General features: G+C 57.8%; 1 protein-coding gene across 3 annotated transcripts; it reads left to right on the forward strand.

Annotated features, from left to right (window-relative positions):
* Window positions 1-27,986, forward strand: SRC (SRC proto-oncogene, non-receptor tyrosine kinase). 3 transcript variants are annotated; one of them, XM_032126758.1, is made up of 14 exons: window positions 1-89; window positions 12,691-12,765; window positions 16,213-16,462; window positions 16,682-16,781; window positions 17,236-17,253; window positions 20,573-20,671; window positions 21,416-21,519; window positions 22,707-22,856; window positions 23,112-23,267; window positions 23,430-23,609; window positions 23,690-23,766; window positions 23,943-24,096; window positions 24,251-24,382; window positions 24,727-27,986. In XM_032126758.1, the coding sequence occupies exons 3-14, from the start codon at window positions 16,222-16,224 to the stop codon at window positions 24,933-24,935; spliced, it is 1,620 nt and encodes a 539-aa protein (XP_031982649.1). In that variant the 5' UTR covers window positions 1-89; window positions 12,691-12,765; window positions 16,213-16,221; the 3' UTR covers window positions 24,936-27,986. The 3 variants fall into 3 exon arrangements, with proteins under 3 accessions (XP_031982649.1, XP_031982650.1, XP_031982651.1); XM_032126759.1 differs by lacking the exon at window positions 17,236-17,253; XM_032126760.1 differs by lacking the exons at window positions 17,236-17,253; window positions 20,573-20,671.
* The last annotated feature ends 5 nt before the right edge of the window (window positions 27,987-27,991 follow it).

Genomic DNA, 27,991 nt, shown 5'->3' on the forward strand with positions numbered 1-27,991 from the left:
GCGGCCGCGCCCCCGGCGCGGAGACAAAGCCGGGGCCGAGCGCTGGAGGCGAGCGGCGGGGGCGGCCCCGCTGCGCGGACAGGCGGGAGGTGAGTGGCGGCGGCGGCGGGGGAGCCCCGCTGTGGGGCGGGCGGGGGGTCCCACGGTCCGGCAGTGGGGTCCGGCGGGGGGTGCCCGGGGTCCGGCAGTGGATCCGGCGGGGGATGCCCAGGGTCCGGCCGTGGGGTCCGGCGGGGGATATCCGCAGTGGGGACCGGCGGGGCTGCGGGGGGATGCCCGCAGTGGGATGCCCGCAGTGGGATGCCCGCAGAGGAGTCCGCCGGGTCGGCGGGGAAATGCCCGCGGTGGCGCGAGCTGGTTGTGGGTCCGATCGGGGTTGCTGGCAGTTTGGCAGGGAGGCGATGGGTCCAGCCAAGGATGCCCAGGCTGCCGTGGGGCAGCTGTGGGTCCAGCAGCGTGGGATACCCGCAGCCCGGAGAGCTGGCTGCGGGTCCCCTCAAGGATGCCGGCGGTCGGGCGCCGGGTGTCGGTGGGGCGGCTGTGGGTCCGGCGGGATGCATATCGTCTGGTGGGTCACCCGTGGGTCCGGCTGGGGCTGTCACTGCCTGGCGGGGTCGAGCTGGGGACGCAGGGGGTCCGGCGGGGCGGCCCCGCCTGCCTGCAACTCCCCTTTGTTGTGCTCAGGGGCTGTGGGGGACCCCCGGGAGCGCAGGGCGGGGACAGCCGGGCTGTATGTAGGCCAGGACATGAAATATTCATCGCCCCCCTGCTTTGATGTCTCGTGATCCGCTTCCCTTGTCGTGTTTGTTCACCGGTGATTCTGGGGCCAGTGTCCAGCCCTGGTGGACCTGGCAAGTCGTGCCCCTCGCCGTGCCCCTCGCCTGCCCCTTGCCGTGCCTGGCTTGCTCTTCTGCTGGGCGACTGCAGAGCCCCGGCTTCTCCGATTTAAGACTTCATCCAGTCGGGAAGTTCCCCATTACAGCCTGGGCGATCCAATCTCCATGTGTGGCTGCAAGTGGTGGTAGTGGCGTGTCCCCGCTGTCACAGCCCCCAGTGCCATGGAAGAGCATTGTGGGTTTTGCCCTGAGCCACACTGGGATCGGGATGAGGTTTTATCCTGCTCAGTGCCCAGACAGGCTGTGCTGCATCCTGGGGCCACTTGGGATGGACAGAGGAGGCAGCCTGCAGGGATGAGGCCGCTGCCCAGGGCTGTATGCATGGGGACAGGTGTGGTAGGGGGCTGGCATCTTGTGGTGCTGATCCTGGCATGGTCCTCTCTGGTGCTGGGCATCCTGTCAGGAAACTGTGCAGCCTCGTGTGAGACCTGCTGGACTGAGTGGGGATCTGCTGCATCTCCCTGTGTTTTGCTGGCCCTACACAGTGCACTCTTCCCTGGCCCTTCCTCACCCTGGTGGCTGCTGTAGTGTGCCAGGGCTCAGCCCTGGACTTGGTGCCAGGAAGTGACTGTGGTCCTGGTCCTGGTCCCAAAGATGTTGAGCAGCAGTTGTAGGTGGCAGGGAGCAGGCTGTGCTGCCCTGTGTGTGCCATGGCCCATCCTCCTGGCTCCCCAGAAGTGATGCAATGGAAGGGACATGATGTGACATGCAGCCGGGGGGGTCCCTCAAGACAGGTTCCACCACACTGTGGCATTAGGAGCTGGGGACAGTGGAGGGTGCAGAGCACAGGGTTCCCCTGAGGTGAGCTCCTGCCTGTGCAGCAGGGACAGGGACAGGACAGCACATAGGCAGCAGTGCTCTATCAAACTGCATGAAGGTGGCAACAAAAGACTTGATTTTTCTTTCTCCTCCCCAGCTGGTCCTCCCAGAGGAGGAGGTGCTGGGGGTCTCTGTTGCTCTCCTCTCCTCTCCTCTCCTATAGAGGAGATACCCACTGCCAGCACGACCAGTGCGAGAACCGAGTTGTGACAAATCTTCCCAAGACCCAGCCATTAATGATGGGAACCCATTTGTCCCTGCCAGGCTTGAAGACCCCCCTCAGAATGCAGTGGCTCATCATGTGCCCAGGCCCCCATGCAGCAGGTGTTGGTCAGACAGTCACAGGGCTGCCCAGGAAGGCATTAGGAAGGGGATGTGCAGGAAGACATCAGCAATCTTGCACTTTACAGCAATATCCTTTCTGTCATTTCCACTGTGGGGCTGCTCCTGACACCCTTGCCATAGAGTTTGATCCTGGCTTACCTATGCTAAGCCATCAGCTTCAGCTGGCTCTGGACCCAGCCAGAGCAAAACCTTGGCACTCGGTGTCTGAGCCGAGGCTCGTGTGCTGGCTCCCCGGGGAGCTGTGTCCCTGTAATCATTAGCCAGTTAATGCTTATATATCAGGAAAGAACGCCTTTGCTTGGGAGATCGAGGGTCAATTCTCACTTCCAAGCTTTGACCTGGGAGCAGCAGGGCAGGGGCTCCTCCAAACACCTCCTGGCTCTACCAAAACAGCCCAAGACAGGGTTATTTATGGTCTCCGCAGCAGCAGCGAAGGGAAGTCCAATGTTCCCTGTCTCGATCGTTAGTGGCCTTGCAGTGCTCCCTGTGTGATGGAGATGCCCTAATGATAGCTCTGCCCTTTAATGACTTTGTGCCAGAGTGATGGAAAATCGTGGAGGTTCCGCGGGGAGGCAGAAAGGGCCGTCCCAGCCCCTGCTGGAGAGCTGGAGGATGAGATGAGGAGAGCGCTGCGGTGACCGACCAGTCTGGAGGCTCTGCTGCAGAGACAAGAGGGTCCTTTTCTGCCTTGGTGGCACGGAGGGGACATCAGAGATCCTGAGGCAGGGATGGCCTTTAGCAGCATCCTGGGCAGCTCCTGCAAAGCAACATCATTTCACTGGACTCACTGAAGCAAGCAGGGGATGGACCATGGGGCTCCCACGCTTCCAAATCCCATCTGCCTCTCCCTGTTACTGGTGCAGGATCCTGCCTGGCCTTTGAAGTCATCGCAGAGCTAAACTCTAATCTAATGAGACCTGAAGGACTTGGTCCCCAACCTCTCATTTAAACAACCAGCAAATGCCTGTAAGATCTTGAAAGAGAAGAGGCAGGAGTGAGCAAGCAGCCTGCACCTCCTCCCAGCATGTCTAAGTGGGGGAACCCACAAGCATCCCTGGGACAAAGCACTGGACTCCTGGCACAGCTGTGGGAAATTGGAAAGCCTATCTGAAGCACTATTGTTTCCTGTGCTGTCTATTTTGCAGCTTGGTTTCCAACTTGTTTCTTTATCTCTTGGAACAATTTCCCATCTGAGCTCACTTCAGCAGTGCTCCACATCTCACTCCAAAGCCCGCCTGGAGATGTGTCCAGCGTGCATCCCATCGGAAACGGCCTTGTCAGACAGCAGCACATCCCTGCACTGCTCTCTGCAGAAGGGAGCCCTTTAATCCCATGCCCAGAGAGCGGCTCGGACCTCTGGATGGAAATAACCATCCATGCATAGTTGTTCCTGGGACAGGAGTGCGGATTGTCACTGTTTCCAGTCCGAGCTCCTCTTCCCGACCGCCTGTAGCTGTGGGTGGTGCAGTCCAGCTCCCCGGGACTCATGTCTTGCTGAAGTTTCCACCCATCAGCAAAAAAACATGCCGTGTGTCACGGGGCTGTTTTAAAGCCTTTGCTTCCTCATCGCTTAAATGGGCAGCAAACTGGGAGATAGTCCAGTATATCTCAGAATCATGGGGTGGTTTGGATTGTAAGGGACCTTAAAGCTCATCTCGTTCCCAGTTCCCCTGATCATCTAGTTCCAGACTTGCCCAGAGTGTGCTTAGGAGGGGCACCCAGGCCCCCAGCTCGGTCCCAGGTTGGCGCAGTGACCTCGGCGCTGGCTGCGTTGGGAACCGGTGCCGCCGTGCACATGGCTCTGCACACGCATGCTTTGCAAAGAAAACCCTGAAACAGATTTCAGGAACAAATGTGGTTTGAACCTGGGCCAGGAACCAGGACCTGCAAATCTGCGTGTTGCGCTGACTTCCCTTCAGGCTATGGATCTGCTGGCTGTTCTCGCTGGGGAGCAGGGAGGGGTTTTTGAGGGCTGGGGGCTGGCCGGGCTGCCAGAGGCATCGGCTGCTGGGTGAGGTGGGGCTGGTCATTGATTTTAACTCAGCCCTTAAAAAAATCTGCCCAAGCCCCTTGACTCCATGTAGTCTCAGTGGAGATGCAGCATCTGAAATATCCATAGGCTGGCATGTGGGGTTGGTGGGCTTGTCTGGAGAAATGTGGGGAACAGAACTACCTGGGCATTTAAGGCAAAAAAATAAGGAATGGGGCCCATGCGTAGTGAGCCTGCCCTCACCTCACAGCCATGGGCCCCATGCCAGGAGGGCACTGGGATGGCTTTGGGGTCTGCAGCCAAGGCAGACGTGTGACACAGGGACATCTGTGACTTGAGCTGTGCTGTGGTTCTTTCCCTGTGCTGCAAGACTCGGAGGCTGGCCCCGAGTTTCCCAGCCCATGCTTGACCTGTTGTGCTCTCGTTCCTGTGACTGTGAGGTTTTGGCTGGCCCTGAGGCCCCTCTGCTGGGGAAGGAAGGAAGGAAGGAAGGAAGGAAGGAAGGAAGGAAGGAAGGAAGGAAGGATGGATGGATGGATGGATGGATGGATGAAAACCTGACTGCATGCTGTGAAAATAGCTTCCACCCAGCACAGCTGCTCCCATCCTTCCTGCTTGGCAACCTTGGCCACCAAAAACCTGGGCAATAAGGGTAAAAGCCCCTTGCTACATTGCCCCCTCTACCATGGGAGAGGTTAACAAGTCCAGCCTGTCCTGAGCAATGTGTCCCCCTTCCCATGCCAGGCACCAGTTTGGGGGCAGCATGACAGGGTCAGGTCGGTGCTAAATTTATCCTAAAAATATCTCACCTTGGGGCACCCTTTAGCAGTAATTTGAGGTTGGAGGTGTAGCGCTGTGTCTGAGTTTCACTTCTCCACCTTGCTTTCCCACTGCGTTCCTCAGTTTCCCCCAGGAGCACCTGAGAAGCTGCTGTTGGAGTTGGTGAGGTTTTACACAGTGTGTGCCTCAGTTTCCCCCTCTCCCAGCCCCACTGCCCTACTCCATGCACACATCACAGGTAAAACCTCCCCTTAGGCAGGGCAAATAGAATCTGATCTCCATGAAGCACAACCACCTTCCTCATCCTCAGCTGCAGCTGCAGCCAGTGCCAGCAGCACTGGGGTCTGCCAGTGTTCTTCTGGGCTTCAGATGTTCCTGGGTGGAAGCATGTGCCTGCTGACTTATGCAAAAAAACCTACACGAAAAGGCTGTTGGAGTCACGCCCTGCTCAGATGGGCCCTTTCCTTCCCCTGCCCATCAGGCAAGTGCTGGTGGGGCCCTCCTGTGCTGGGAAAGGGATTGGGAATCCTTGGCACAGCTGGCAGGAGCTTCCAGTGGGCACCATGCTGCATCAGGCAGGGAGGGTGACATGGGATCAGGAAGGGTGCAGATGTAGCTGCAAAAGTCACTGTGACCAGGATGAGTTCTGTGCTGTGACACCATGAGCAGCTGGGTTTGGAAGTGTGTGGGGTGGGAAGGCTCAAGATGCTGGGACTGGTGTGTGTGGCTGGAGCTGGGCAAGGAGGGCAGCTGGCTGCCCACCTGGCTGCCTGCACAGGTGCAGGTGTGTGGGGGTATGCACGTGTGTGGACATGCTCCCCTGAGCCCTCTGGGTGCTTTGGGGGCGGGCACAGCTCTCGTGCTCCCGTGCTGTGGTCCAGGGGGGCTGCGCTGAAGGCATTGTGAGCCACAGGTGATGGGAAGCAGAGGAGACGCCCTTCATCCCTTTGTCCCTGCATCCCTTCACCCTGTCCCTTTAGGATGAGCAGCACGAGCGAGGGCTGGAGAGATGCCATGGGAGGGTGCAAGGTCCTCGTGTCACTGGTCACATCCACCTCACCCACAGCCCATCTCTGTTCCCCACCACGATTGCAGCAAGTGGTGCCAGAGGTGTGCAGAGCCCAGCTCTCTGCTCCAGGAGTGACAGGGATAAAAGACACCAGCTCAGCATTTTTCTTTGTTTTTCATCTGCTCGGGCTGTTGATAGTGAGCACTGTCTGGGGCTGCACCTCCCAGCTGGATCCTCTCTGGTGTGAGCATCCCGCTCACCCCAGAAGCAGCTGGCAATCCAACGCAGCTTTTTGGGCTTGGGAATGCCCAAGGCTGGCTGATGTCTGTTTGCCCCTCAAGACCCTCCCTGGTTGCTTCGTCTGACGCATCCTGAGCGATGCTTTGTTTTGGTGGTGCAGATGGGAGTGGCTGTGGGGACCAGCATCTCTCAGGGCTCTGTTGCCAGTGATGTCCTCAGTGTTCCAGGGCCAGAGCCACAGTCCCATGCTGTGATCACTGGTATGGGACCTGCTCCCAGTCCCACCCATGCCCATGGAGGTGAAAGCAGGAGTCGAGTGAGCATTGCTGGAGGCTGATCCCGATCACCCAGCCCTGACCTGCAGCCACACGTAGCATGTGTGCATTAGGGCTGGTGGCCCCACGGTTCCCCAGAGCATGAGGCTTGTGTTGGGCATGTGCCCCAAAGTCCCAAAGTAACCCAGGAAAATAATCAGCATAAATTTGCTCTGTGGGATCCTCCTTATTTGAAAATGATCAGGGGTCTGCAAAGTGGGAGGTGTTTGAAATCTGTGGCAGAAGAGCCTTGGCCTCTGCTTGGCTTGTCCTTCATCCCCTCCCATTGCAGTGAACCCCAGCATGAGTCCTGCCAAGTCCCCGTGGCTCCAGCTGGGAGAGGGGAAATTCCCAGCTCCGTGGGTTTGTGTCAAGAGTGCACATACCCACATACCCTCCCCGCATTTTCCTTTTTTTTCCCCCACGAGTGTTTCAGTGCCTGTTCCATGTCAGAAGGGCTGTTGGGAGGTTTCCTGCCACGGGGGTCCTGCAGGACCCCTCAGCAGGGCTGATGGGGCTGTGGCTCTGGTCCTGGAGGGCCAGTGGAGCCCCGGGAGCTCCTTGCCTGGCTGGACTGGATGGGCTGCTTTCTCTGAAAGTGGAAATGTTTTAGCAGTGACGCCAGCATGGCCAGGGGTGGTTGTAACTTGCTCGGATCTGGAGCTCTTCTGCCTCCTGCGTTCCTTGCCCCCTTCCTCCCCCTGCCCTGGAGATTTGCCGCCTGCTTGCGCTGCCGTCCCGCCCGGGTCAGAATGGGTGTGGCAGCCCTGGAGCCATGGCAGACGCAGGTGGCACCACTGTTTTGTCCCGATCTGAGACACCCGTGAGTCACATCGGCCTCCTGCTGCCACCTGCCCCTTCCCCAGGAGCCGGGCAGGGCACGGAGTGGGCTGGGTGCTGCCTCAGCCATCCCCGGCGAGAACCCGGGGTTGATATTTACTTCCAGAAAGCAGAAGGAAATCACATTTCCTGGAGCCTGGGGCTGCCTGTGCTGGGAGAGGCGCTGCAGAAATGGGGAACAGAAATCACCCCTCCTCCTCCAGGGGCCACCTCGTGTCACCAGGTCTCTATCAGCCCCTCCAGCTCAGCCAGTCCCTTGTCCTGGTGCTTTGCCTGGAGGAGGATGGGAACAGCATTGATGTGATGGGCCATGGGAAGCTGAAGAATTAGGTGGCAGGCAGTGGGAGCTCGGAGGTGCCTGCATGCCCAGGGGCCAATGTTAAAAGGGCACATTTTGCGAGTGTGGAGCCAGAGGGCTGTTTTGGGGAAGCATTGCCCCGTGGCACCAGGCAGTCCTGGTGGCCAAGAGCTCCAGCTCCTAATACCATTCCAGCTCGACATCAGAGTTTCCCTGCCCAGCATTGTCTCTTCCCAGCCCCAGGGGCACTCCTGCCCTTGGAAGCATTTCCTTTCAGTTTCTTTCTCCTGGACTTGGCAGGAGGAGATCGGTGCCCTCATCACCTGCCTGGGAGAAGCCAGCTTCAGGTTAACGCAGGCCAAAGGCTTTGTGTGCCTTGGAAAGCATTTGCTGGAGCTGGTTGGGCAATTCCAGGCTTTGGCTGGTGTCCTGGTGGGAATGCTGGAAGTGCAGGCTTGAGTCAAGCTGGGAGGTACTGGGAGGCATCCCTGCTCCGACTCAGAGCAGCACCAGCATGGTCAGGCTGCACAGCACCCAGCCAGCTTTGAGCATCTCCTGTGGGGATCCCACCACCACTCCGGTTCCTGTTCCTGTGTTGGACCACCCTCAGGGTGAGAAAGCTTTGTTTTCCCTTCTCTAATTGTTGGATGCCCTTACAGGGCAGAAAGGATGCCCCCGCACACTGACGGATCCAAAGATGTGGCCCTGTCAGTCCCCAGGCCTGCTGCTGTGCAGTGATGGGCATGTGACAAGGTGTGGCAATGGGCACCTTCCCTTCTCACATCTCTCAGTGGAGAAAAGGCTTAAAACTGAGTGCTCAGCTCAGCACCAGCAAGCACAACTTGCAGCACATTCCGCTTCCTCCCTTCAGCTGCTTGCATTGTTTCAGGGAGATAAGGCTTGTGGCTTTCTCCTGCTGGCCTTATGCAGGATGGTGCTTGGGGGTGCCCAGTGTCAGGATGCCCCTGCCCTTGCCTGGTTTTGGGGTGCTGTGGGGGCAGGGAGGGCACAGCCTGCAGCTTTGTGTGGCCACTGATGTTGGCAGAGCCACTGCCCATCACCCCAGCAAGCCAAAATCTGCATGTGGAGGGGTTGACCCTGTGATGAGGGGAGAGCTCAGGCTCCCTGCATGCTCCCAGTGTGCATGTTTGGAGTTTCCCAGTTTCTTGGCCACGTGAACATCCAGAATGTGCTTGTGTGCTTCTCAGGGTTTGTTTTGGTCTTTTAAACTCCCTGTTTTGACATGTCTTTTCGGAGGCATTTTGCATCGCTCCTGACCGTGACTCTCCCCCATGCTGAGGGGGAGTGAATTTGGATGGTTGATCTAATTATCCTTTCCCCTTTTTTGATGCAGTGGCCTCTGCTGTCTTGGGCTGTGGAGCTTTAATTAAGATGGTTTTAATTTTAACGGGAGTTGACAGGGTCAGAGAGGAGGGGTTGGAACTTCTATCTGTGGGGAGTGTGTAGCTGGGGCCCCTCACAGCAGCTGCACTGCTCTCCCTGCTCCAGCCATTCCTTCATCTGGAAGAGCTCTCCATCAGCCGGGGGGAGCCAGGAGACGGCTGGAGTGCCTTGGCTCAGGTTCCTTCAACATGCAGTTACTGGGCGAAGCAGAGATCCCAGACAGGCACTGGGGACACCTGCCTGTGGCTTCCCCCATCCCCAAATTGGAGCTGAGTGATGAAGTGACCATCTCTGCATTGCTCCTCCTGTTTTAGGAATCAGTGCAGCTGAGAAATGAGTGTCGTTGTGGAGGAGAAGGGCTGGAGGCGCAAGCCAGACGTGCCCTCGCTGCGTCAGCCGGGCAGGGAGAGGGTCTGCAGCATCACAGCCCACTTGCGGGGCTGGGGCAGCAGCTCCCCCTTTTCACAGCTCCTGGGACTCATTGCAGTGAGGCTGGTCCCAGCCTGGCAGAGACGAGCCTGCATTTCCTGTCTTGTACTGAGCAAAGCCTGACGGCATGGGACAGGGGACAGGATTTGCTTTTTCCATGGGGGACACGGTGACTGGCTGTATTTGGGTGGCAGAGGGGATGGTGGGCTGAGCCGGGCCAGGGAGGCTGTCCCCAGAGCACCGGGGGCTGTGCTGCTGCTCGCTGGCCCCCAGCTGTGATGCTTGCCGTGGGAAAGGGCAAAACCAGGAGCATCCCCTGGGACAGAGGGGGAAACTGTTCTGCAAGCATATCCGGGGCTGTGTGTCCTACCAGAATGTGGGGAGGGAGCGGAGAGCGATGCGGGCGGGAAAGGGGGCAGGGTGCCACTTTAGGATGATTAAAAGACCTCGATGTGGTTACAGCAGCGCTGACCAAGCTGGGACTTCAGCCGCAGCACTGACCCCGCTCTCTGGGGGCCACGCTGGCAGGGCCACCACTGCTGCCACTTCGTGCCACCCACGCAGGGGGACACGGGGGATGGCAAAGTGCCCTTTGGCTGCCTCCAGCCTGGGACCTCTGGTTTAATGGCACCCCTTGTAGGCAGCGTCCATTGGTCCTGCACGGATCTGCCCCGGCTGGCCCCTGGCCCGGCTGGGAGGGGGTTGGTTGTGTGCCAAGGGGACGGAGGGGCTGGGTGTGTTTGGGACCGCTGCTCCGTGCTCTCCCTGTCCCCGGTGCCGGCTGCTGTGGGCTGGGTGCCGTCAGGCTGCTTTGTCTCGCCCGCCGTCCCGCGCGCTTCATTTTTCAGTCTGGTGTGAGACAGTCGCCGTGATTAATCTCACCGGGGCTCTGCGAGCTGAGGACACGGCTCGGCTCGTCTCCCTCCATCAGTGGGTGGGTGCTGGTGTTCCCAGCCCCATGCCGCCTCTCCTCCAACACCCCTCATCGTGCCTGCCGGCAGTGCTGCTCAGCACCCACCCGGCTTTGGAGCAGCTCCAAGGACAGTGCCTGTTTTGCCAGAGATGTTTCCCTCCCCAAAGCTCGGTGTCGGGTGTTGGGCCCCAGCCTGTCGCGGCATTTCCCAAGGTTTCTGCCTCTGCTGTGTTTTGTCTGCTCCCAATCAGTGTCTTTTGTTAGTGTCTTTGCAAAGACGATAAGATCGCTTCCCCCAGCGCCAGCCCGCTGTCAGCCCGCCCGTACCACGGCCATTGTATCCTTGAGCGATCCAGGCGCAGCGGAAAACAGGCGGAGCGGGACTCGCCGGGGAGCTGCCAGGTTCCCCTCGCTGTTGCCTTTGCGAGAGCGTCTCTCCACAGGGAGGTAGGGCAGAGGATGGAGCCGTTTCCTGCCACCCAGCTTGCCAATTAATTTTTGGGGGGAGACAGCCTGGAGCGTGGGTGTTGGAGGCGTGGGGATGCTGGGCAGTCCAGGTGGCATTTCCAGCGCCGGCAGGACGGGGATGTCGCTCTTTCGCCTGCCGTGATCTGATCCGAGCTGAGTTGTGCAGCCGAGTGTGCTTCATTTTTAATTGCTTTTGGAGAGGGGAGGGCGGGGTTGGCCTCTCCTTGCTGCGGCCTCTGCCCCGGGCAGGTTGCGTGGCTGAGCTCAGCCCTGGCACCCTCCCCTCTGGCTAGGGAGAAATGCGGGCCGGGAAGACCCCAAATGCTGAGCCAGCAGAGATAGGTGGGGATGGCAGTGCTGGCCAGTTGTGTGAGCCTGGCTATGGCTGTGCCAGTGATCCGCTGATGAGGATGGCACCTCACTGCCAAGCGAGCAGCAGGACTGTGCCAGGCTGTGCCAGATGTGCCAGGGAGTGCCAGGCTGCTGCCACCAAACAGCCAAATCTGGCAGCGTGAGGTTGCTAGTGCATCCATCCCCCCAGGGACCTGCCCCTTTCCCATCAGAGGACCTGGCACCTCGCTGCTCCAGCGCATGGCTGACCCCAGGCTGAGGCATATTTGGATTTTCCTCGTGGCTGTTTTGGCCCTTTTTTGGTCTAATCATGATGGTGGCCTCGCAGCATGAGCCTGTGTGGCAGGGACATGGGCACCACGTGTGTACGCGGCTTTATTTGTATGTGCTGCAGCCTGGAGTTGGGGCTGCAGCTTCCCCCCTCCATCCCGCTGTGCAATCATTGCCAGCCAGTATTTGTCAAGTACAAATTACAAACCATTCAACGTCTTAAAGAGCTGCCAGTCAGCTCCCACTCGTTATCCTAATCAAATGCACTAAAAATAGTGACAAAACTTATTAGCGGGGGGAAGGGGAGGCCGTGAAAACAAACCTGCGGTGGGACAAGGCCCCTGCATGCAGCCGCTGGGATGTTCCTCTTATATGAGGTGTGAAACCCGGGATGTTCCCCTTGGATGAGGTGTGAAACCTTGGCCCCAGCTGGGACAGGAGCCTGTTGGGATACTGCTTGGGGCCTTGAAGTGGGGTCTGAATCCCCTCTATGCAGGAGCAGGAGCCCCTCGGGGATGGCTGAAGCCTCTGCCCAGCGCTGGGTGAGCAGGGCTGGTTGGAGAGAGAATTTCCTTTCTGTAGGAGAAGAGGGAGCAGTTCCTGCAGGATCTGGGGCTGGGAAAGGGTGGCAAAGCAGGTGAGGGGCAGCCCTGGCTCTGCGGGGCCGTGTCGTGCTCTGCTTTCCTCTTGAAGCTCTGCCCCGAGCTGCTGCTGCTGCTGAGAAGCGTCCCTCTGTCACGCACACTTGTGACAGAAAACCGTCCTTTTTGAAAAATTTAGCTAAGATATGCTTTTCTGGATGAGTCAGGGCTTGAGCAGCACAGGTTGCTCCCATACCTTGTGCACGGTTTGTGCCGTAGCATTTGTCTCTGCTGATGGGGATGGAGCAGGTGACTCATCCCGGGGGAAGAGGTCTTTGGTTGGTGGCCCACCATGCCTACCGCAGGTCATGGCTGTCCAGAGATGGAGCAACAGGGCTGGAAATGCTGGTGTGTCTGGAGGAACTGGCTTTGCTTTTCCCGTGAAAAATCCCTTGGTGGGCTGAGGGTGTCTGCGCTCCCCTTCCACTCTGGGACATCGCCTGAGGCGGCTCCAGCCGCCTCCTCTCCCATCCCCAGTGGGTTTGATGAAGTGGAGCAGAGAATCATCCCTTCTTCACACATGAGAGATCAGAGCGAGCGGGTGTGAGCTGCCGGCCCCGCGCCGGAGGGATGGCGAGGAGGAGGAGGATGAAGGCAGCCCTGGGCACTGGACCGTGGCGTGGGGGGAGAGGGTGTCGGGGCGCGGGGGCTGCCGCGGGTGCTGACGCTCCCTCTCCTCGCAGGCTGCAGCGGGAGCTGAGCTGAGTTCGCCGGCAGCACCTCCCCACCCCGCGGCGAGGCTGTAGCCGAAAGCACCGGTAAGACATCGCCGATGGCCCGGGGAGGGGGGACCGGGCTGCTTTACCTTCTGGGGGGCTCACAGCTGCGGCACTGGGTGCTCTGCCAGAGCCCGATTGGCCCTGGAGCATCCCTGGGTGGGCTGGGTGCAGGTGCAGAAGGCAGAACCCTCCCTGGGTGTTCCCCGCGGCGTGGCCGGCCCGGGCGGCAGAGCTGAGGCCTCGCAGCTCATGCCGGTGGTGGTTCGCGATGTGCCGCTGGCGCTGCCCCCGGAGCGGAAAGCAGGGAGTTCCTGCAGGCTGCGACGTGCCCGGGGTGCTAATCCCCGCCGCAGGAAGGCTGCCTGTCCGCCGCCTCGCATCACTCAGAGCCGAGCACAGGGAACGCTGGCCGGGCTCCAGCCCTCTGCACAAGCCTTGGGAGGGGCAGAGGGGCAGTCCTGCTGAAAACCAAAGCACTGGCCGCGATGGGGAGCGATGCTGAGCCCCCCACCCCAACGTTGTCAGCTGTGAAAGCACGGCAGCAGGGCAATATCCCACTGGGCATCAGCCAGGCTGCCCCGGCTGGGTGTTGGTGGTGCTGAGCATCCCTGCAGCCTGCTGCGTGTAGAAATGCTGTATTTATTAGACATAAATTTATTAGACATAGACACAGCATAGCTGCTGGTAGTGGGTATTTTTTGCAGTCTGGCTGCTGCGATGCTGTCCCAGTGCTGCTGGGGTGTGCTGGGAGCCACCACACTTCCTTCTCTGCCCTTTGACTCTGGGGGGGTTTCATTGACGACTATGCCAGAGGCAGGGGGGTCTCTCCCTGGTGCCTCTCAAGGACCTGAGTGCACAGCGCATTCCTGCTGTCATTAATCACTCCTTTGCCAGGCTCTTGCACAACCCTGCGTTCTTCCAGGGGAATCTGCACCCTTTCCTTGCCAGCTGCCAGGGGGATGTGGGAGCTGTAAGGGTTTTCTCAGCCCCCTCTCCTCCCTGGGGACAGGTGGAGAGCCACAGGGCTGAAGCCACCTGGTCGTATTGGCTGAGTTACCTGAAACTCAGAGTGGGGATGGTGTGAGGCTGCCAATGCCTCTGGGCACAGTTTGAGGTTGCCAGCCTGCATTTTGCACTGGCCACATTGAAGTCAGAGAGGACAGGTATTTAGATGCAAAGCAACAGGAGAGCTTGGATTTGGGCTGGCTGCTCTGCAGCCCATTCCCCAGAGGGCTGTGGGCTCATGCTTCCTCCTCCTCCTCTTCCATCTTTGGTTCTTGCAGCCAAAGTCCTGACAGCTGGACTGGGCCCTGTCAGAGCATCATCAATGACCAGCACATTCAGCAAAGCCCTTGCCCAGGAAGATCATCACCCTGGTGCAAGGTGGGAGCTCTCCCTGCCCAAACTGCTTCGTGAGGAGGGATGAACTCACAGTTCACGGTGTCCCTGGCCAGGATGTGCCTGGAAATTGCACATCCTGTGCCCACAGCCTCACAGGTGTGAAGGCGAGGACCCCCCTGTTTTAGGGACGTGCCTGGGAGATCCACTGTCCCCCCTCTCTGTGCTCTGCTCCTGGCTAATCTCTGGGCATATTGACTATTTTATACCCTGATTTCCTCAGCACACTGATAAATATCTGACCCAGGCTCTGAAAATGTGCTTGGGCAACACTTGTGCTCCCAAAGTGCTGCTAAATCCACCACCCTAGCTGGGGTATTTTCCTGCTTGGGGAAGTGCTGCTTCCAGGGAAACTCTGAGCAGCTCTACGCTTGCTCACAGTCCCGTGGGGAGTCACAAGCCACACGGTCACAGCCCTGCCATGCTCCTGCTTTTCTCCCTGCACTGCCACTGGCATCCTGGGAGCCCCAGCAGGTGCCGGAGCCCCGGGCAGAGGTGAGCAAGGGGCTGGCTGGGCACAGGGAGGTGGGGGCTCCGTGTCATCACTCCTAAGGTCCTACTCTCCCCTGCAGTTCTGCTTCTACTGCAACAAGCTTTTAAAGTACATTTATTTACAAGACAGACTCCTTCCCTTTGGCTGCAGGATCTGCCTCTGGATTGCCAGAAGTGACCATTTGCAAGTCCAAAGCTTTTATTTGACCCTTATTTGCTTTGAGACCCTCAAAGCCTGGCACAGATATGGGTGGACTGAGTCCTGGGGCAGACAGGGGCATGATCACCTGCATCCACAGGAGGAAGGACAGCTCTGCTGCCCGCTGGAGTGGCTGCTGGAGTCATACCCAGCACAAAAAAAGTCAGTTCATTACATTTCCCAAACCCTGGCAGGATCTGAGCCTGCCGGCGTGGGTCACACAAGGACACTGCTGGTCCTCTGTGCAGTGTGGGAGCTGGAAAACAGTAGATGGAAATTGTGTCTTTTGGGAAATCAGCCCTGATCGTCAGGCAAAGCCCTCACTGTGGGAGGGGAGCTGAGGGTGACAAGGGAGCAGCTTGTGCCTGGCACCCCTAAGCTTTCCCACAGCAAGAGCTGAGGGCTCTGCCACAGTGGCACTGGGGCTGTGCAGGCTGCTGGGGCTACCCATGGCTCTGGGGGGCTCAGCCCGAGCTTCTTTCCAAAGTTGGGCTAGAAAAACCCTCTGTTGGATGGGGCTGAGCCTTCCCAAAACCTCATGAATGGCTGCGTCCAAGTCTGCACCCTGTGGGCAGCAGCTGCCTCCTCTGCTGCTTCCCTGCTTGTGTTTCCTTATCAGAGATACTCTCCTCCCTAGTTGTCTCCACCTCCCTTTTCCCTCCTGCCATGCGTGATCTAGCCTAAATATTTCTGTCCATAGCTTCAGGACACTGCTGGGTATCCTGCCATCTTTGGAGATTGCAAATAATTCCCTGCCTTCATTTATGTCATTACCTTGAAGGTATTTATAGAGTGTGGTCTTGAGTGGAAAGGAAGGCTATATATAAACTATTTGACTATATATAAAGGTGAGATCCCTTGGTCCTTAGCTGCAAACTGCCTGAAACTGCTCCTGATTTAAACTTTTATCCTGTTTGCTGCATGTTTTGGACTTCAAAGGTCCATCTTCATTACTTAAATCCCCATCCTGGTAGAAACTAATGTGTAGGAGGAAACGTGAGGACTGAGCTATGTCCCTGGCAGATGCCTGGCCCCAGAGCTGCCACAGTCTCAGCACAGGTCCAGACTCCATGCTCAGCATCCTTACTCTTTACTGCCACAGCTCAGCGTGCTTCCCTCTGCTCCCAAAGCGTGTCCTGGCAGTTTCACTGGCTGCTGCAGCCACGCAGGAGGTGTCTCAGTGTTAATGAGGGGCGATGGTATCCCAGGGCAAGGGCAGGATGGCCAGACTGCCCGGCAGCTGCTGCTTGAACAGACTCCAGAGGTTGTTTCGTTTCCTGATGGGCAGGCATCTGTCACTCGAGCCCTGGGAAACAACTTCTTCTTATTAACAATAATAATTACTATAATAATAACAATAATAATAGAAGCCCTCTGGATGTCTGTGTCTCCTCCAGCCCGGGACCATGGGGAGCAGCAAGAGCAAGCCCAAAGACCCCAGCCAGCGCCGGCGCAGCCTGGAGCCCGCTGAAAACACCCACCATGGGGGTTACCCAGCCTCGCAGACACCCAGCAAGGCGGCTGCTCCCGACGCCCACCGCACCCCCAGCCGCTCCTTTGGGACCATGGCTGCTGAATCCAAGCTCTTTGGAGGCTTCAACACCTCTGACACGGTCACCTCGCCGCAGCGTGCCGGGGCGCTGGCTGGTCCGTGTGGGTTGGGGCTCGCCAGGGTGGGGAGGGTCTCAGGCTGGTCTTGGTGGGTTTGTGTCCAGTTTCTTGGGGTCTCGGGCTTTTGAGGGGCTCTGGGCTTGGGGGAGAAGCAGATCTGTGTTATCAGCCAGTGGGAGGATGGTGAGAGGGTGGTGAGCACTGTTCCATGGCCTCACCCATGGCTGTGCCCCTCCTGAGTGCTCTTTGTCACAGGGGGAGTCACCACCTTCGTGGCCCTCTACGACTACGAGTCCCGGACCGAAACGGACTTGTCCTTCAAGAAAGGAGAGCGCCTGCAAATCGTCAACAACACGTGAGTGTCCCTGTCCCTGCAGCCAAGCCCATGTGGCGAGCTGTCACCTCTGTCCCTGCTGTGGAACCCCCCGCCCAGCCTGGCAGGACCAGCTCTCCCAGGGGTGGGTGCTGAGAGAGAGGTGCCAAAATGCTCATGGACACGATGACTTGTCCAAGGACACTGACACTGGAAGCAGTCACTTGCCTGCTTCCTCATCCTCCTGGCCCTGCTGCTGGTCACTGTGGCCTCACAGCCTTGTCACCAAGCCACGTCCTCTGCTTGCTGGCCATTCTGTGCCCTCCAACACAGAGCCACGTCCCCAATAGTCCCGTCCCCATCCGTGCTCAGCTCCCTTTTGTTTGCCTGGACACATCCCTTAGCTTCATGGGTGCTTTCCCCTGTGCTTGTATGCTGTCTCTGGTCTCAGCTTCTCTCTTGACTCTTCTTTCTCTCCCTCCATGCTGCCGTTTAGGAGAAAAGTGGATGTCAGGTGTGTATTGCACATTCTTACTGCTATTAAAAATGACCTAAATGACCAAAGCCCATCTGCTGCCCACATGAGGGCAGGTTGGATGGAGCAGGGCTGGGAGGAGATGATTTCCAGATGGTTTTGTGGTTGGTTGCATTTGTCCCACCTGAGTGATCAGAACAGAGCAGGGAGTTCCTTCCCATGCTGGGGAACTGTTCCATCCAGAGCTGTGTCTGCACCTGGGAGCTCTGAACCCATCCCCTTCCCTTGTCCATGCCTGGCTCCCCTCTGCACTCTCTTTCCGGTTGGCTCTCCACTCCCCCCTGGCCTTTGCATTTTTCTTTTGCATTTTTTAATTTTACTTTTATATTTCATGAGTGGCTCTGGTGATTCAAGTATTCCCTTAGGGGTCTGACCCCCTGGTTTGCTCTCCATCCTGCTCCCCACAGCGCATCCATCACGTGCAGGGCAGCATGACCAGCTGGAATATGCTCCTGAAAATGATCCTGCATTAAACCCATGTGTGGTCCGTCCTGACAGGGGGCACGCACAGTCCAGAGCCTGGCTGGCAGAGCCAGTGTTCCCAGCCATGGAGCTGCCACAGGGTCTGCAGCTCCTGCTCCCCCTCCACTGCTGCCTTCCAACACGGGCACCCAAAACAGCTTTGCAAAGTCCAAGGGTGAAAAGATGAGGGAACATCCCAGGAGTGAGATTTCTCCTGAGATGCTTGGGCAGTGTGGCACAAACATGTTTTCAATCTGATCCTTGTTCTCATTGTTCTGATGCTGTTTATTAATGGTGATTTGTTTCATCTATGAAGTCTGGGATGGGCAGCGTTTCAGTGTTGCAGGAAAAGCCTGAATTTGGGAGTTTTGGTGCTTCTTACTTCCAGTCTCAGCAGTGTGTGAGCTCCATGCTTGAGTTCTGCTTTTGGCTGTTGCAAAGTGAGCTCTGGAGGTCCAGATCAGACCCACATATGAGGGGTTTTTTTTAATGCCTTTTATCAGTTCTGGGGTTTCTGCACTATTTTTTTCCTCTACTGCTATTTGTCAAAGGCTTGGACAGAGGGAAGGGTTGGTCTGTGATGGGCTCTGCAGCATCCTGGGGAGCAAAAGGGCTTTTTTTGGTGATGCAGTCCTTTGGTGGAGGGTGCAGGATGTAGCTGCCAACCTTCCCAGTGTCTGTGTGGGTGCAATGTCCACAGGGAGAGAGGCAGTGGAGGAAGCTGGGCAGTCTGTGCAGTGCTCAGGAGGTGAATCACTCTTCTCACTGACCTCCATGAGATGCTCACACAGTCTGGGAACAGCTCGGGCTGCTGCACTTTGGGGACAGCAACAGACAGATGTGTGATCTCCCCTTCCTCTAGGGTCCCTGGCAGGACAGTCAGTGCCCTGGAGCTGCGGGAAGGGGACTTGGGTTCAGTCCAGGAAGGGCTGGCAAGTGCTGGGCATAGTGGGAGCCCATGGCTAGGGTGGCTTTGCAGGGTGGCAGCAGGTTTTGGCTGATCTGATGGGTCTGGGGCTGCTCAGGGTGAGAGGAGGAGCCTCCACATCGCTCACCTCCCTGCTCTGGGTCATCCTACCAATCCACCCAGTTCAGGAAGGCTCTTGTGGTACCATTGCTAGTGGGAAGGAGTCTCCTCCCAGCCAGCAGGCAGCCAGCTGGGATGTGGTGGGATATTTTGGGTAAGACTGTGCAGGGAATTGTTGAAATGCTTTGTTTTGATGATGATGATGATGATTATTTTTTTTCCCCACTGAGACATTTTTGGAATAGTTTGTTTTGCTGAATTCCCAGCTTGTAGCCTTGCAGCCCAAGCTGGAATGAAGCCACAAGTCAAAAGCTGGGCATTTTTCAAGCAGATGTTTACTCTGGTCCTGTGGGAAAGGAGCCCAACCAGCCTCCTGTCCCCTTCAGAGCCACCTCAATAAAGGTGACTGGGGCAACAGCCCTGGCTGAGGAGCACAAGCTGCCTGCCACGAGATGTGCTGGGGCTGGAAGAAGCTAAAATGTCATCCAGGGCTGCTGTGAGGCTGGTCCAGGGGCAGAGCCCAGCTCTATGGGTGGGAGGAGATGCCTGGAAGGCACTCCTATCCCCACCCCACTGACACCATAGCAGGGAGCCGGGGGCCGTGTCTGGGTTATCCTGGTGCTTTGAAGCATCACTGGTTTAGCTGGGAAAAGCACAGGTCTCAAGCAGCTGGTGAGTCTGGAGCAAGGATGGAGGTTTACACGTCTGCAGGGTCAGGGATGGGTCTGGATGTGGTCTGATGAGCCTTGTAGTGGTGACTGAGGTTATTGGTGTTTTTCTGTAACATGTTTGCGGACGTTGTCCTGCCAAGTCCTTGAATCCTTACGGTGCTGTTCCCACAAATCTGCAGTTTTCCCGTAGCCTCGTCTCCCTTGTGGTCAGGATGAATTCAGTGACTGTCTTTGATGGGCAAGAAGATGCAGGTGGTGGGAGGAAAAGCCCTGCTGTCTGCAGGAAGGGGAAGCCGCCTCCTGCTGCCCTCTTGTTCTTCTCTATTTGTTGTCCTTCCCAGCCCCATCCGGAGCAGGAGCCGGCGGGAAGGAGGGCAGAGCACCCTCCAGCTCCTGGGGACGTGCCTGGGGCCGCTGTGCCCGGGCAGGAGGCATGGACGGTGGCTCAGCTCCAGGTTTTTAGGGACAAGGAGCCTCACTTGTGGCTGTGCAGGCACAGCCCTTGCTGGGGCAGCAGGAGGCTCACGGTCAGAGCCACAGCCCTGCAGGGTGTCCATCCCATGGCTGTGAATGGGACACCCGGGCTGGACAGATCCCACTGCATCCAGGCTGGACACCACAGCTGGGCAGGGCTCAGCCCCTGCCCAAGCCTCAGCCCTGTCCTGCTGTTTTTCTGCAGCCTGTGTTTAACTAACTCCCTTGGGTCTTCCTGGTGCCTTTTTTAATCACTGCCATTAATCTGTCGCTTCTCCCTGTTTCCTGTCCCTCCCCTTGCCTGCTGCTCCCTGCTGCCAGGACCCCCAGTGCCTCACAACCTCCAGCCAGATCCCCTTCCCATTCAGGTGGCTCCAAAGGTATTTTGGCTTGTTGGCTGCCCTGCCTGATTCAGGTTTAAAGCATTCCACATGTGGATGGGTGGCCCCAGTAATGAGAGCTCACCCAAACGGAGCCACGGGAAGAGGCTGGCAGCAGGAGCACTCCTGGCTGGGGTCTGGCTGTGGGGTTGGGGTCTGTGGGGCCGCACCTTTTCCCAGTGGGGCTCTGTGCTGGCTCATCCTCCCCCGGTGCCTGTGGGCGGGTGAGGGGCTGGCCAGGGGGCTCCTGGCTTCACACTGAGTGTGTTTTGGTTCTCTTGCAGGGAAGGTGACTGGTGGCTGGCTCATTCCCTCACTACAGGACAGACGGGCTACATCCCCAGTAACTATGTCGCACCCTCAGACTCCATCCAGGCTGAAGAGTAATTGCCATCTTTTAGACAGTTTATAGCAAACACACCCCGAGCGCTCCCCCTCCACCCCTGCCCCGCTCCTGGGCGAAGCCTCCAAGTTCTCTGGGTTTTTCCTTTTTGTTAGTTTTCCCTGCTGAATGTGCAAACCAGCCTGTCTTTAAGACCATTAAGTGCAGAGCTGCAGTGTGCTTGCATGGTGGAGGGGTGAGTGGTGGCATAGCAGGACTGTGGATGCTCTTGGTCTGGTTTTTATGGAGAGCCTGGAGAAGAGAAGGCTCCAGGGAGATCTCATTGCAGCCTTTCAGGACTTAAAGGGGGTTCCTAAAAAGGAGAGTGAGAGACTTTTTACACAGGCGGAGGGGCCTGTGAGAGGACAAGAGGGAACATTTTAAACTAAAAGAGGAGAGATTTAGATTAGATGTTAGGAGAAAATTCTTTACCTAGTGGATTGTGAGACACTGGCACAGGTTGCCCAGAGAAGTGTGACTGCCCCATCCCTGGAAGTGTTCAAGGCCAGTTTGGATGGGGCTTGGAGCAACCTGGTCTAACTGATGGTGTGGCACCACATGGCAGGAGAGCAATGCCCAGCCCAGGCTGTACAGGGACATGGCACACCCCAAGGTGCCAGAGCCTGGAGCTGCAGCCCCTGGTCTCCCAAACCTGCAGTGGGTGGGCCAGGGCTGAGCCCCCTGCTTGGGCAGGCAGTGGAGGGGGGGCAGTGCCAGGTGCTGAGCCACTGCCTTTCTCCTGCAGGTGGTATTTTGGGAAGATCACTCGCCGGGAGTCCGAGCGGCTGCTGCTCAACCCCGAAAACCCCCGAGGGACCTTCTTGGTCCGGGAGAGCGAGACCACGAAAGGTGAGCAGGGCTGGCCTGGAGGAGACCCTCTCTTGGGGGTGTGGGGGTACCCTGCGTCCCCTCGGTCTCTCCTGCTGGTGCTGGTCTCCAGGGAGCTGATGCTGACGTGGCCATCACATCACCAATGACATTTGGCCTGTGCCAAATGCACTGTTACACCACTGAGCCCGTGGGCTGCAGGGACACGGCCACTTCTGTCCCACCACTGCCTGCCCAGTGAGTGCCCTTCAGAACATCTCTGCCTGAACAGAGATGGTTCAGCTCATGGCAGGGTGGAAGCCAGGGGTCTCACCAACTCTGGAAAGACCACCAGGCAGGATGGTCTCTTTTCCTGGTTTTTTTGTTATTGGTTTGTTTGGTTGGGTTTTTGTACACCCCCAACCAGATGATTTTTTGGTTTTCCCCTGGTTCCTGTATAGTGACAAAATCTTGAATGTGTTCTTCCTGGGCAGTCAGGCCTAGGGAGTGATGAACTTTAGTCCCTCTTTCAAGTCTGACAAGTCTTTATACTTGTTTTCTGTCTCCCAAAAGCACGAGTTGTGATCTGTGAGGTTTGACTGCTGAGGATGATGGAAATTTAGTTTCGTTTGGCTCCAAATGCCCCTTTGGGAAAAGCTCCTTGATGTTCCCTTGTGGTTTTATGCCTTGAACTTATCACTATTTATTTTATCCTGGTGGAAACAGCTCCTTTAAGCAGCAGCATAAATCTTCCCCTCTGCCATCTGTGGCCCCAGCAACACCACCTTGTTCTCATGTGGGCAGAGCAGAGCCAAGCTCCTGAAGCAATGCCCATGGTGGGGTTTGTGGAGGAGGCAGTTGGGCCCACCAGCCCTTTGGCTCCTCTCTGAGATGCTGAGTTGCTGGTCAGCAGCTCCCCTCAGCCTGGCTTTGCCTGCTCCTCTCCCCTTGTTAGCACATCCTGTAGGATGGCTGGTGGCAAGGCTTGGCAGAGCTGCTGTGCAAGCAGAGGGCAGCTGGAGGTTGTGATGGCGTGCCATGGCTGTGCCGTTCCTCCCTGGCACCTGGTGCCAGCTCGTGCAGCCAGGAGCTGCTCCCCATCCTCTGCTTTTGGGTGAAAGCAGCACCTCCGTGCCCAGTCCTGCCTCCCCATGCTCACCCACGGTGGGACCCCATGGGGAGCACCCATCCATGGCACACCTCCCCCAGCCCCTCGGTCCTGCCCACAGGTGCCTATTGCCTCTCTGTGTCCGACTTCGACAACGCCAAGGGGCTCAACGTGAAGCACTACAAGATCCGCAAGTTGGACAGTGGCGGCTTCTACATCACCTCCCGCACCCAGTTCAACAGCCTGCAGCAGCTGGTGGCCTACTACTCCAGTGGGTAGCCATACGGGGTCCCCTGGGGGTCGGGGTGGCATCCTGGGTGCTGTCCCTGCCCTTGCTGCTGGGCAGGTGCTGCAGGGAAGTCACTGCTGAGCTGGGGGACACCAAACCAGTTGTGTGGGACTGGGTTTTAGGGCAGAGGGTGAGGGTTTGGGTACAGGTCCCCAAGGTGTTTGCAGGAGATGTGGGGTAGACATCACATGCCTAAATACCCGTGTGTCACCCTGCTGTTGTCCCTTCCTGTGCCAGAACATGCTGATGGTTTGTGCCACCGTCTCACCAATGTCTGCCCCATGTCCAAGCCCCAGACCCAAGGCCTTGCCAAGGATGCTTGGGAAATCCCCCGGGAATCACTGCGGCTGGAGGTCAAGCTGGGACAGGGCTGCTTCGGAGAGGTGTGGATGGGTAAGGACCACTCCCACCCTGCTGTCCCCTCTGTGTCACCACCTGCATCCTGTCCCCAGCCATCTGCAGATGCCTGGAGCCTGTGGTGGGGTGGGGGAGCAGTGGAGGGACACGGCTCCCTGCTCCATACACGTGTCCTGAGCAGCATGTCCTGTGCCACAGGGACCTGGAATGGCACCACCCGGGTGGCCATCAAGACACTGAAGCCTGGCACCATGTCCCCAGAGGCCTTCCTGCAGGAAGCCCAGGTCATGAAGAAGCTCCGGCACGAGAAGCTGGTTCAGCTCTACGCTGTGGTGTCAGAGGAGCCCATTTACATCGTCACCGAGTACATGAGCAAGGGTGAGCATGGGAGGGACACCGAGGGGGCAGCTGAGGGGCTCTGCTCCTCCAGATTGCTCTGACCATGGTTTTCCTTACAGGGAGCCTCCTGGACTTCCTGAAGGGTGAGATGGGCAAGTACCTGCGGCTGCCCCAGCTTGTGGATATGGCTGCTCAGGTGAGTTTGCACATCTCTGGGCCTCCCTCCCACGTTCCTTGTGAGGGCACTGGCTGCCTGAGCCTCTCACTGGGCTGTGGTGGCTGTCACTGGTCAGGCAGTGGGGTGCTGGGCTCTCCCTGGGGACCCTCATGTCACCCTGTCAGCCACAGTGCCCCACATGCCGGTCCCCACAGATCGCATCCGGCATGGCCTATGTGGAGAGGATGAACTACGTCCACCGGGACCTGCGGGCAGCCAACATCCTGGTGGGAGAGAACCTGGTGTGCAAAGTGGCTGATTTTGGCTTGGCACGACTCATCGAGGACAATGAGTACACAGCTCGGCAAGGTGAGTGCCCACAGCTGCCAGCACCGCACCCGGGCAGGTGGCACCGGAGCAATGGCCATCGGCCCCCACGGTGTGCGCTGTGCCTGGAGCCAGCACGTGGCTCTGGTTGCGTGGGGGTCCTGGAGGCACCCCCTCACCCTGCCTCTCCATCCAGGTGCAAAGTTCCCCATCAAGTGGACGGCCCCCGAAGCGGCTCTGTACGGCAGGTTTACCATCAAGTCAGATGTCTGGTCCTTTGGCATCCTCTTGACCGAGCTGACCACCAAGGGCAGAGTGCCATACCCAGGTGAGGGCTGGCACCTGCTGGCAGAGGCCCTGTCCCTATTGTAGTGCCCAACACCAGCTGTCCATGCCCAGCGCTTGCCCCTGAGCTGCCTCTTCCCAGGTCGGATCCTGCCCCACTGGGGTGAGCAGATATTGTCCAGGATGCAGTGTCCCAGCCACTCTGTGCCACTCTAGTCCCTGAGCAAGGTGACAGGGACAAGTGCTGCTAGGTTCCTCTCTCCCTGGGTCACTGGGATTGCCCCTAAGGCGTGTCCTGGCAGACACCCTTGGTGTCCCCCCGGGACAGGCACAGTGCAGGACTGGCCTGGCTCTGATCAATGCCCTGTCTCCTCTGGCCGCTCGCAGGGATGGTGAACCGGGAGGTGCTGGACCAGGTGGAGCGGGGCTACCGCATGCCCTGCCCGCCCGAGTGCCCCGAGTCCCTGCACGACCTCATGTGCCAGTGCTGGCGGAAGGACCCGGAGGAGAGACCCACCTTCGAGTACCTGCAGGCTTTCCTGGAGGACTACTTCACCTCGACAGAGCCCCAGTACCAGCCTGGAGAGAACCTATAGACACGGGGCTCCTCCTGGCACCAGGGACACTGCTGTCCTCACCACGGGGCGCCGAGGGCTGGCCTCCCCACCGAGGGGCTGTGTTTGTGGGGCAGCCCTGGAGCAGGACAGGGCATTAGCTCTGGATGCAGCTGGGGGAGCCGCTGGGTTCCCCCATTGCTCATTAAGACTTCTGGCCCGTGTTTAACGAAGCGGCGCTGTCCTGCTGGCGAGAGGAGCCTGTGGGCACCAACGGAGCCAGCTCAGGAGGGCAAGCAGAGCATCTCCTGCCAAGAGACTTGGGTTTTGGGAGACTTTTTTCCCCCCACAGCTCTGGGGTGAGCCAGGAGGAATTGGGGGACAGCATCGCCCCACCTCAGACACATGGTCCCAGTCTCCTGCACCCCCTTTCTAAATCAGCACAAATTTCCTTGCCTCTTCACCCTCCCCACCATCTTCCTCTTGGCTCCAGCTCTCCTGAGGATGCTGGAAGAGATGTTTTGCCACAGAGATGTCACAATCCCAGGCTGGCTTGAATGGGGTGACGTGCCAGGGTGGTGGTGGTGGCGGCGTGGGATGACAGTGGAACTCTGGTGGTCCCTCTGGCCTTACCATGACCTTAATGGCTGCTGGGTTCTGGGACTCTGAAATGTGACTGCTCCAGGCTCTGATGACCATCACTGTCTCACAGGAGCACCTGGGCACACGATCAAATCTTCCAGCTATGTCTGTTCCCCCAAGGGACACGTCTCACCTCTCCCAGGAGCAGGACTGGGGATGCCAGCAGAGCCCTCAACCTGCTGCACTTTCTCCCACCACATGCTCCAGGTCTTCCAGCCAGACCCTTGGGAAATACCCCCCAGCTGCCCTCCCCACCTCTGCCACCAGCTTTCCCACCAGCAGAGCCCCCTGGGCTGGCCCTGCCACCAAATCCAGTGCCACTGTGGGGCTTGGGTGCATGGCCCATGTAGCTGTTCTGGGTGTGGGAATGTTTTGGAGGAAGTACTTGACTTTCACAGATGATTTTGTCCACCTGGTATGTTTTTAGCTGCCTTCCCTCTACCCATTGTGTCTCAGCTTCCAGGCAGCAGTCCCCATGCAGCATCCCCAGCCACATGCCACCACCTGGAAGTGCTGTGCCACGTTTGCATCCTCATCTCCCCCATGCTCACTCCTAAAGGCCTCAGCCGTGTCTCAGCTGTGGGTGGCTATTCCTGCCCAGCTTTGTCCCACACACATCCCATGGGACTGATCCCTGGTGTCGGCAAGGCAACCCTTCATTCCCTGCCCTCTCCCACCCAGCACCTGCTTGTACATAGCCCTTGAGTGTTCCCTGCACTGTCCCAGACCTTGACTTCATTGCATGCGTTGGTGCCCAGCTGGAAACCTTTCACCATGGTGGTTCACAAAGCTTCACTCCTTCACCCCCTGGGTCCCAGAGACCCTTGCTCGGAGAGACCTGGGGGTCTTCGGATGCACTCCTGGAACACGGTGGGTTGGGGGCTCGGGGGATGCTGTGGGGCAGGGGTGCTGGAGGGAAGGACCTGCAGAGGGGAGCCAGTGGCTGTGCCCTCCTCTCAGTCCTCAGGCAGTGGGCTTTCTGTGCCTCCCCATCACCTTTGGGATGGTGTTTGCCTCTGGCACAGCCTCCTCCCAGGCAGCAGACCCAAGCCGCCCCTCACCAGTCCCTGCCATGGTGCCAGTGCCCTACAAAAGCTGGGTGGGAGCCAAGCATGGGCACGAGGTGGCCAAAACCCCTGCCCCAGATCTCCACCAGAGCAGGACCCAGGCAAGCCACTGCCTCTTACTCACTCCCACAGCTCCCCGGTGTAGTGGTTTGACCAAGCCACTTATTTATGAACCAAGTACATGGTTGGTTGTTTGGTGGCTCCTTTTCTAATGAGTAAAACATTTAAAATCAGTTTGGACAGGCTCTTCAGCAGTATGGAGAAATCCTGCTGGCTTGAAGAGCAGCAGCTGGTTCAATGGATTTTTTTAAAAATCATTTTGGGAGTTGGAGCCTTTTTTCCCCCCCTCCCTTCCTAGCAGGTTTGCTGTGTTGGCATTTCTGCATAAGGGCAGGGACCCCCCCAAACCTCAATGTTCTGGGTCTTCCCATGTTTGCAGCCTTTTGGGATGGGCAGCTGCCACAAACGCCCTGTCCCTTGGTAGCTGTTCCAAGGGGTGGCTTATGCCATAGCTCTGCCTGAATTATAAAAAATCTCTGTCCCTGGGAGAAACCTTTTACAACTGTAACATGTGGAAGCCAGATTTGGTCTGGAAGCTGGGGAGAGAGAAGGCAAGCACACGTGTTAAGGTTGGCTTTTGGTTGTCTGTTGCACGTGCAGGGTCTTGGGTGCAGCAGGACAGGAAGGGCGAGTGCAGCCTCTGGCTCTTTCTGGAAGGCAGCAGGTGCAAGGAGCACCCTGGGTTGGCTTAATTCCCCAAGGCTTTCAGCAAGATCTGGTGAAGGAGATGTGCTGGGGACCCTTCACGGCAGAAGGCAGTAAGGCAATCCCAGAGAAGCCCTCCTGCACGGGGCTGTGTGTCCACATGTCCGTGTGTCCATCCGTGTTTCTGTGCAGTGCTTGTGGTGGGACCCATGTCGCCGGACTCACCACCACAGCCAGCGTGACCTGGAGGCCCTGGGAGTCCAGAGCCTCCCCTCCATCATCATTCTGTCTGCCAATTTACTTTTTAAGCCAATAAACTCCAGAGGGGAGCCCCTGCCTAAGGATGCTCCTTGGCTTCCTGGGCTCCCTAAAACCCTACAAGTCATTCTCCTCTGCTGTTAGAATTTTTTTACAGTCTTTTGTAAGATCTCCAACTGACTATGCAGAGAACGTGTGGATCTGTGTCTCTCCCCATCTCCCTTACCTGCCTTTTTCGGTGTCTAAGTAAAATATTTAGCTTTTTTTTTTTTTTTTTTTTTGGTTAATAATAAAACTTTGGAAAAAAACCTGGAAAGGTTCAGCTTTGTGGGTGGTGGGGGGGTTGGAGATGCTTTGAAACTCTAACGTTGATGTAAATACTTTGCTATTTGATTATTAAATACAAACAGACCTCACAAAACAAAA

Source organism: Corvus moneduloides, chromosome 17 (assembly GCF_009650955.1).
Source record: "Corvus moneduloides isolate bCorMon1 chromosome 17, bCorMon1.pri, whole genome shotgun sequence".
Lineage (NCBI taxonomy): Eukaryota > Metazoa > Chordata > Aves > Passeriformes > Corvidae > Corvus > Corvus moneduloides.

Bases quoted from the DNA above. Each gene is read 5' to 3' on its own strand.
- SRC (XM_032126758.1), top strand. From the start codon at position 16,222: ATGGGGAGCAGCAAGAGCAAGCCCAAAGACCCCAGCCAGCGCCGGCGC. The intron at 23,268-23,429 runs GTAAGGACCACT...CCTGTGCCACAG, and splicing joins CTTCGGAGAGGTGTGGATGG to GGACCTGGAATGGCACCACC. The intron at 24,097-24,250 runs GTGAGTGCCCAC...CTCTCCATCCAG, and splicing joins TGAGTACACAGCTCGGCAAG to GTGCAAAGTTCCCCATCAAG.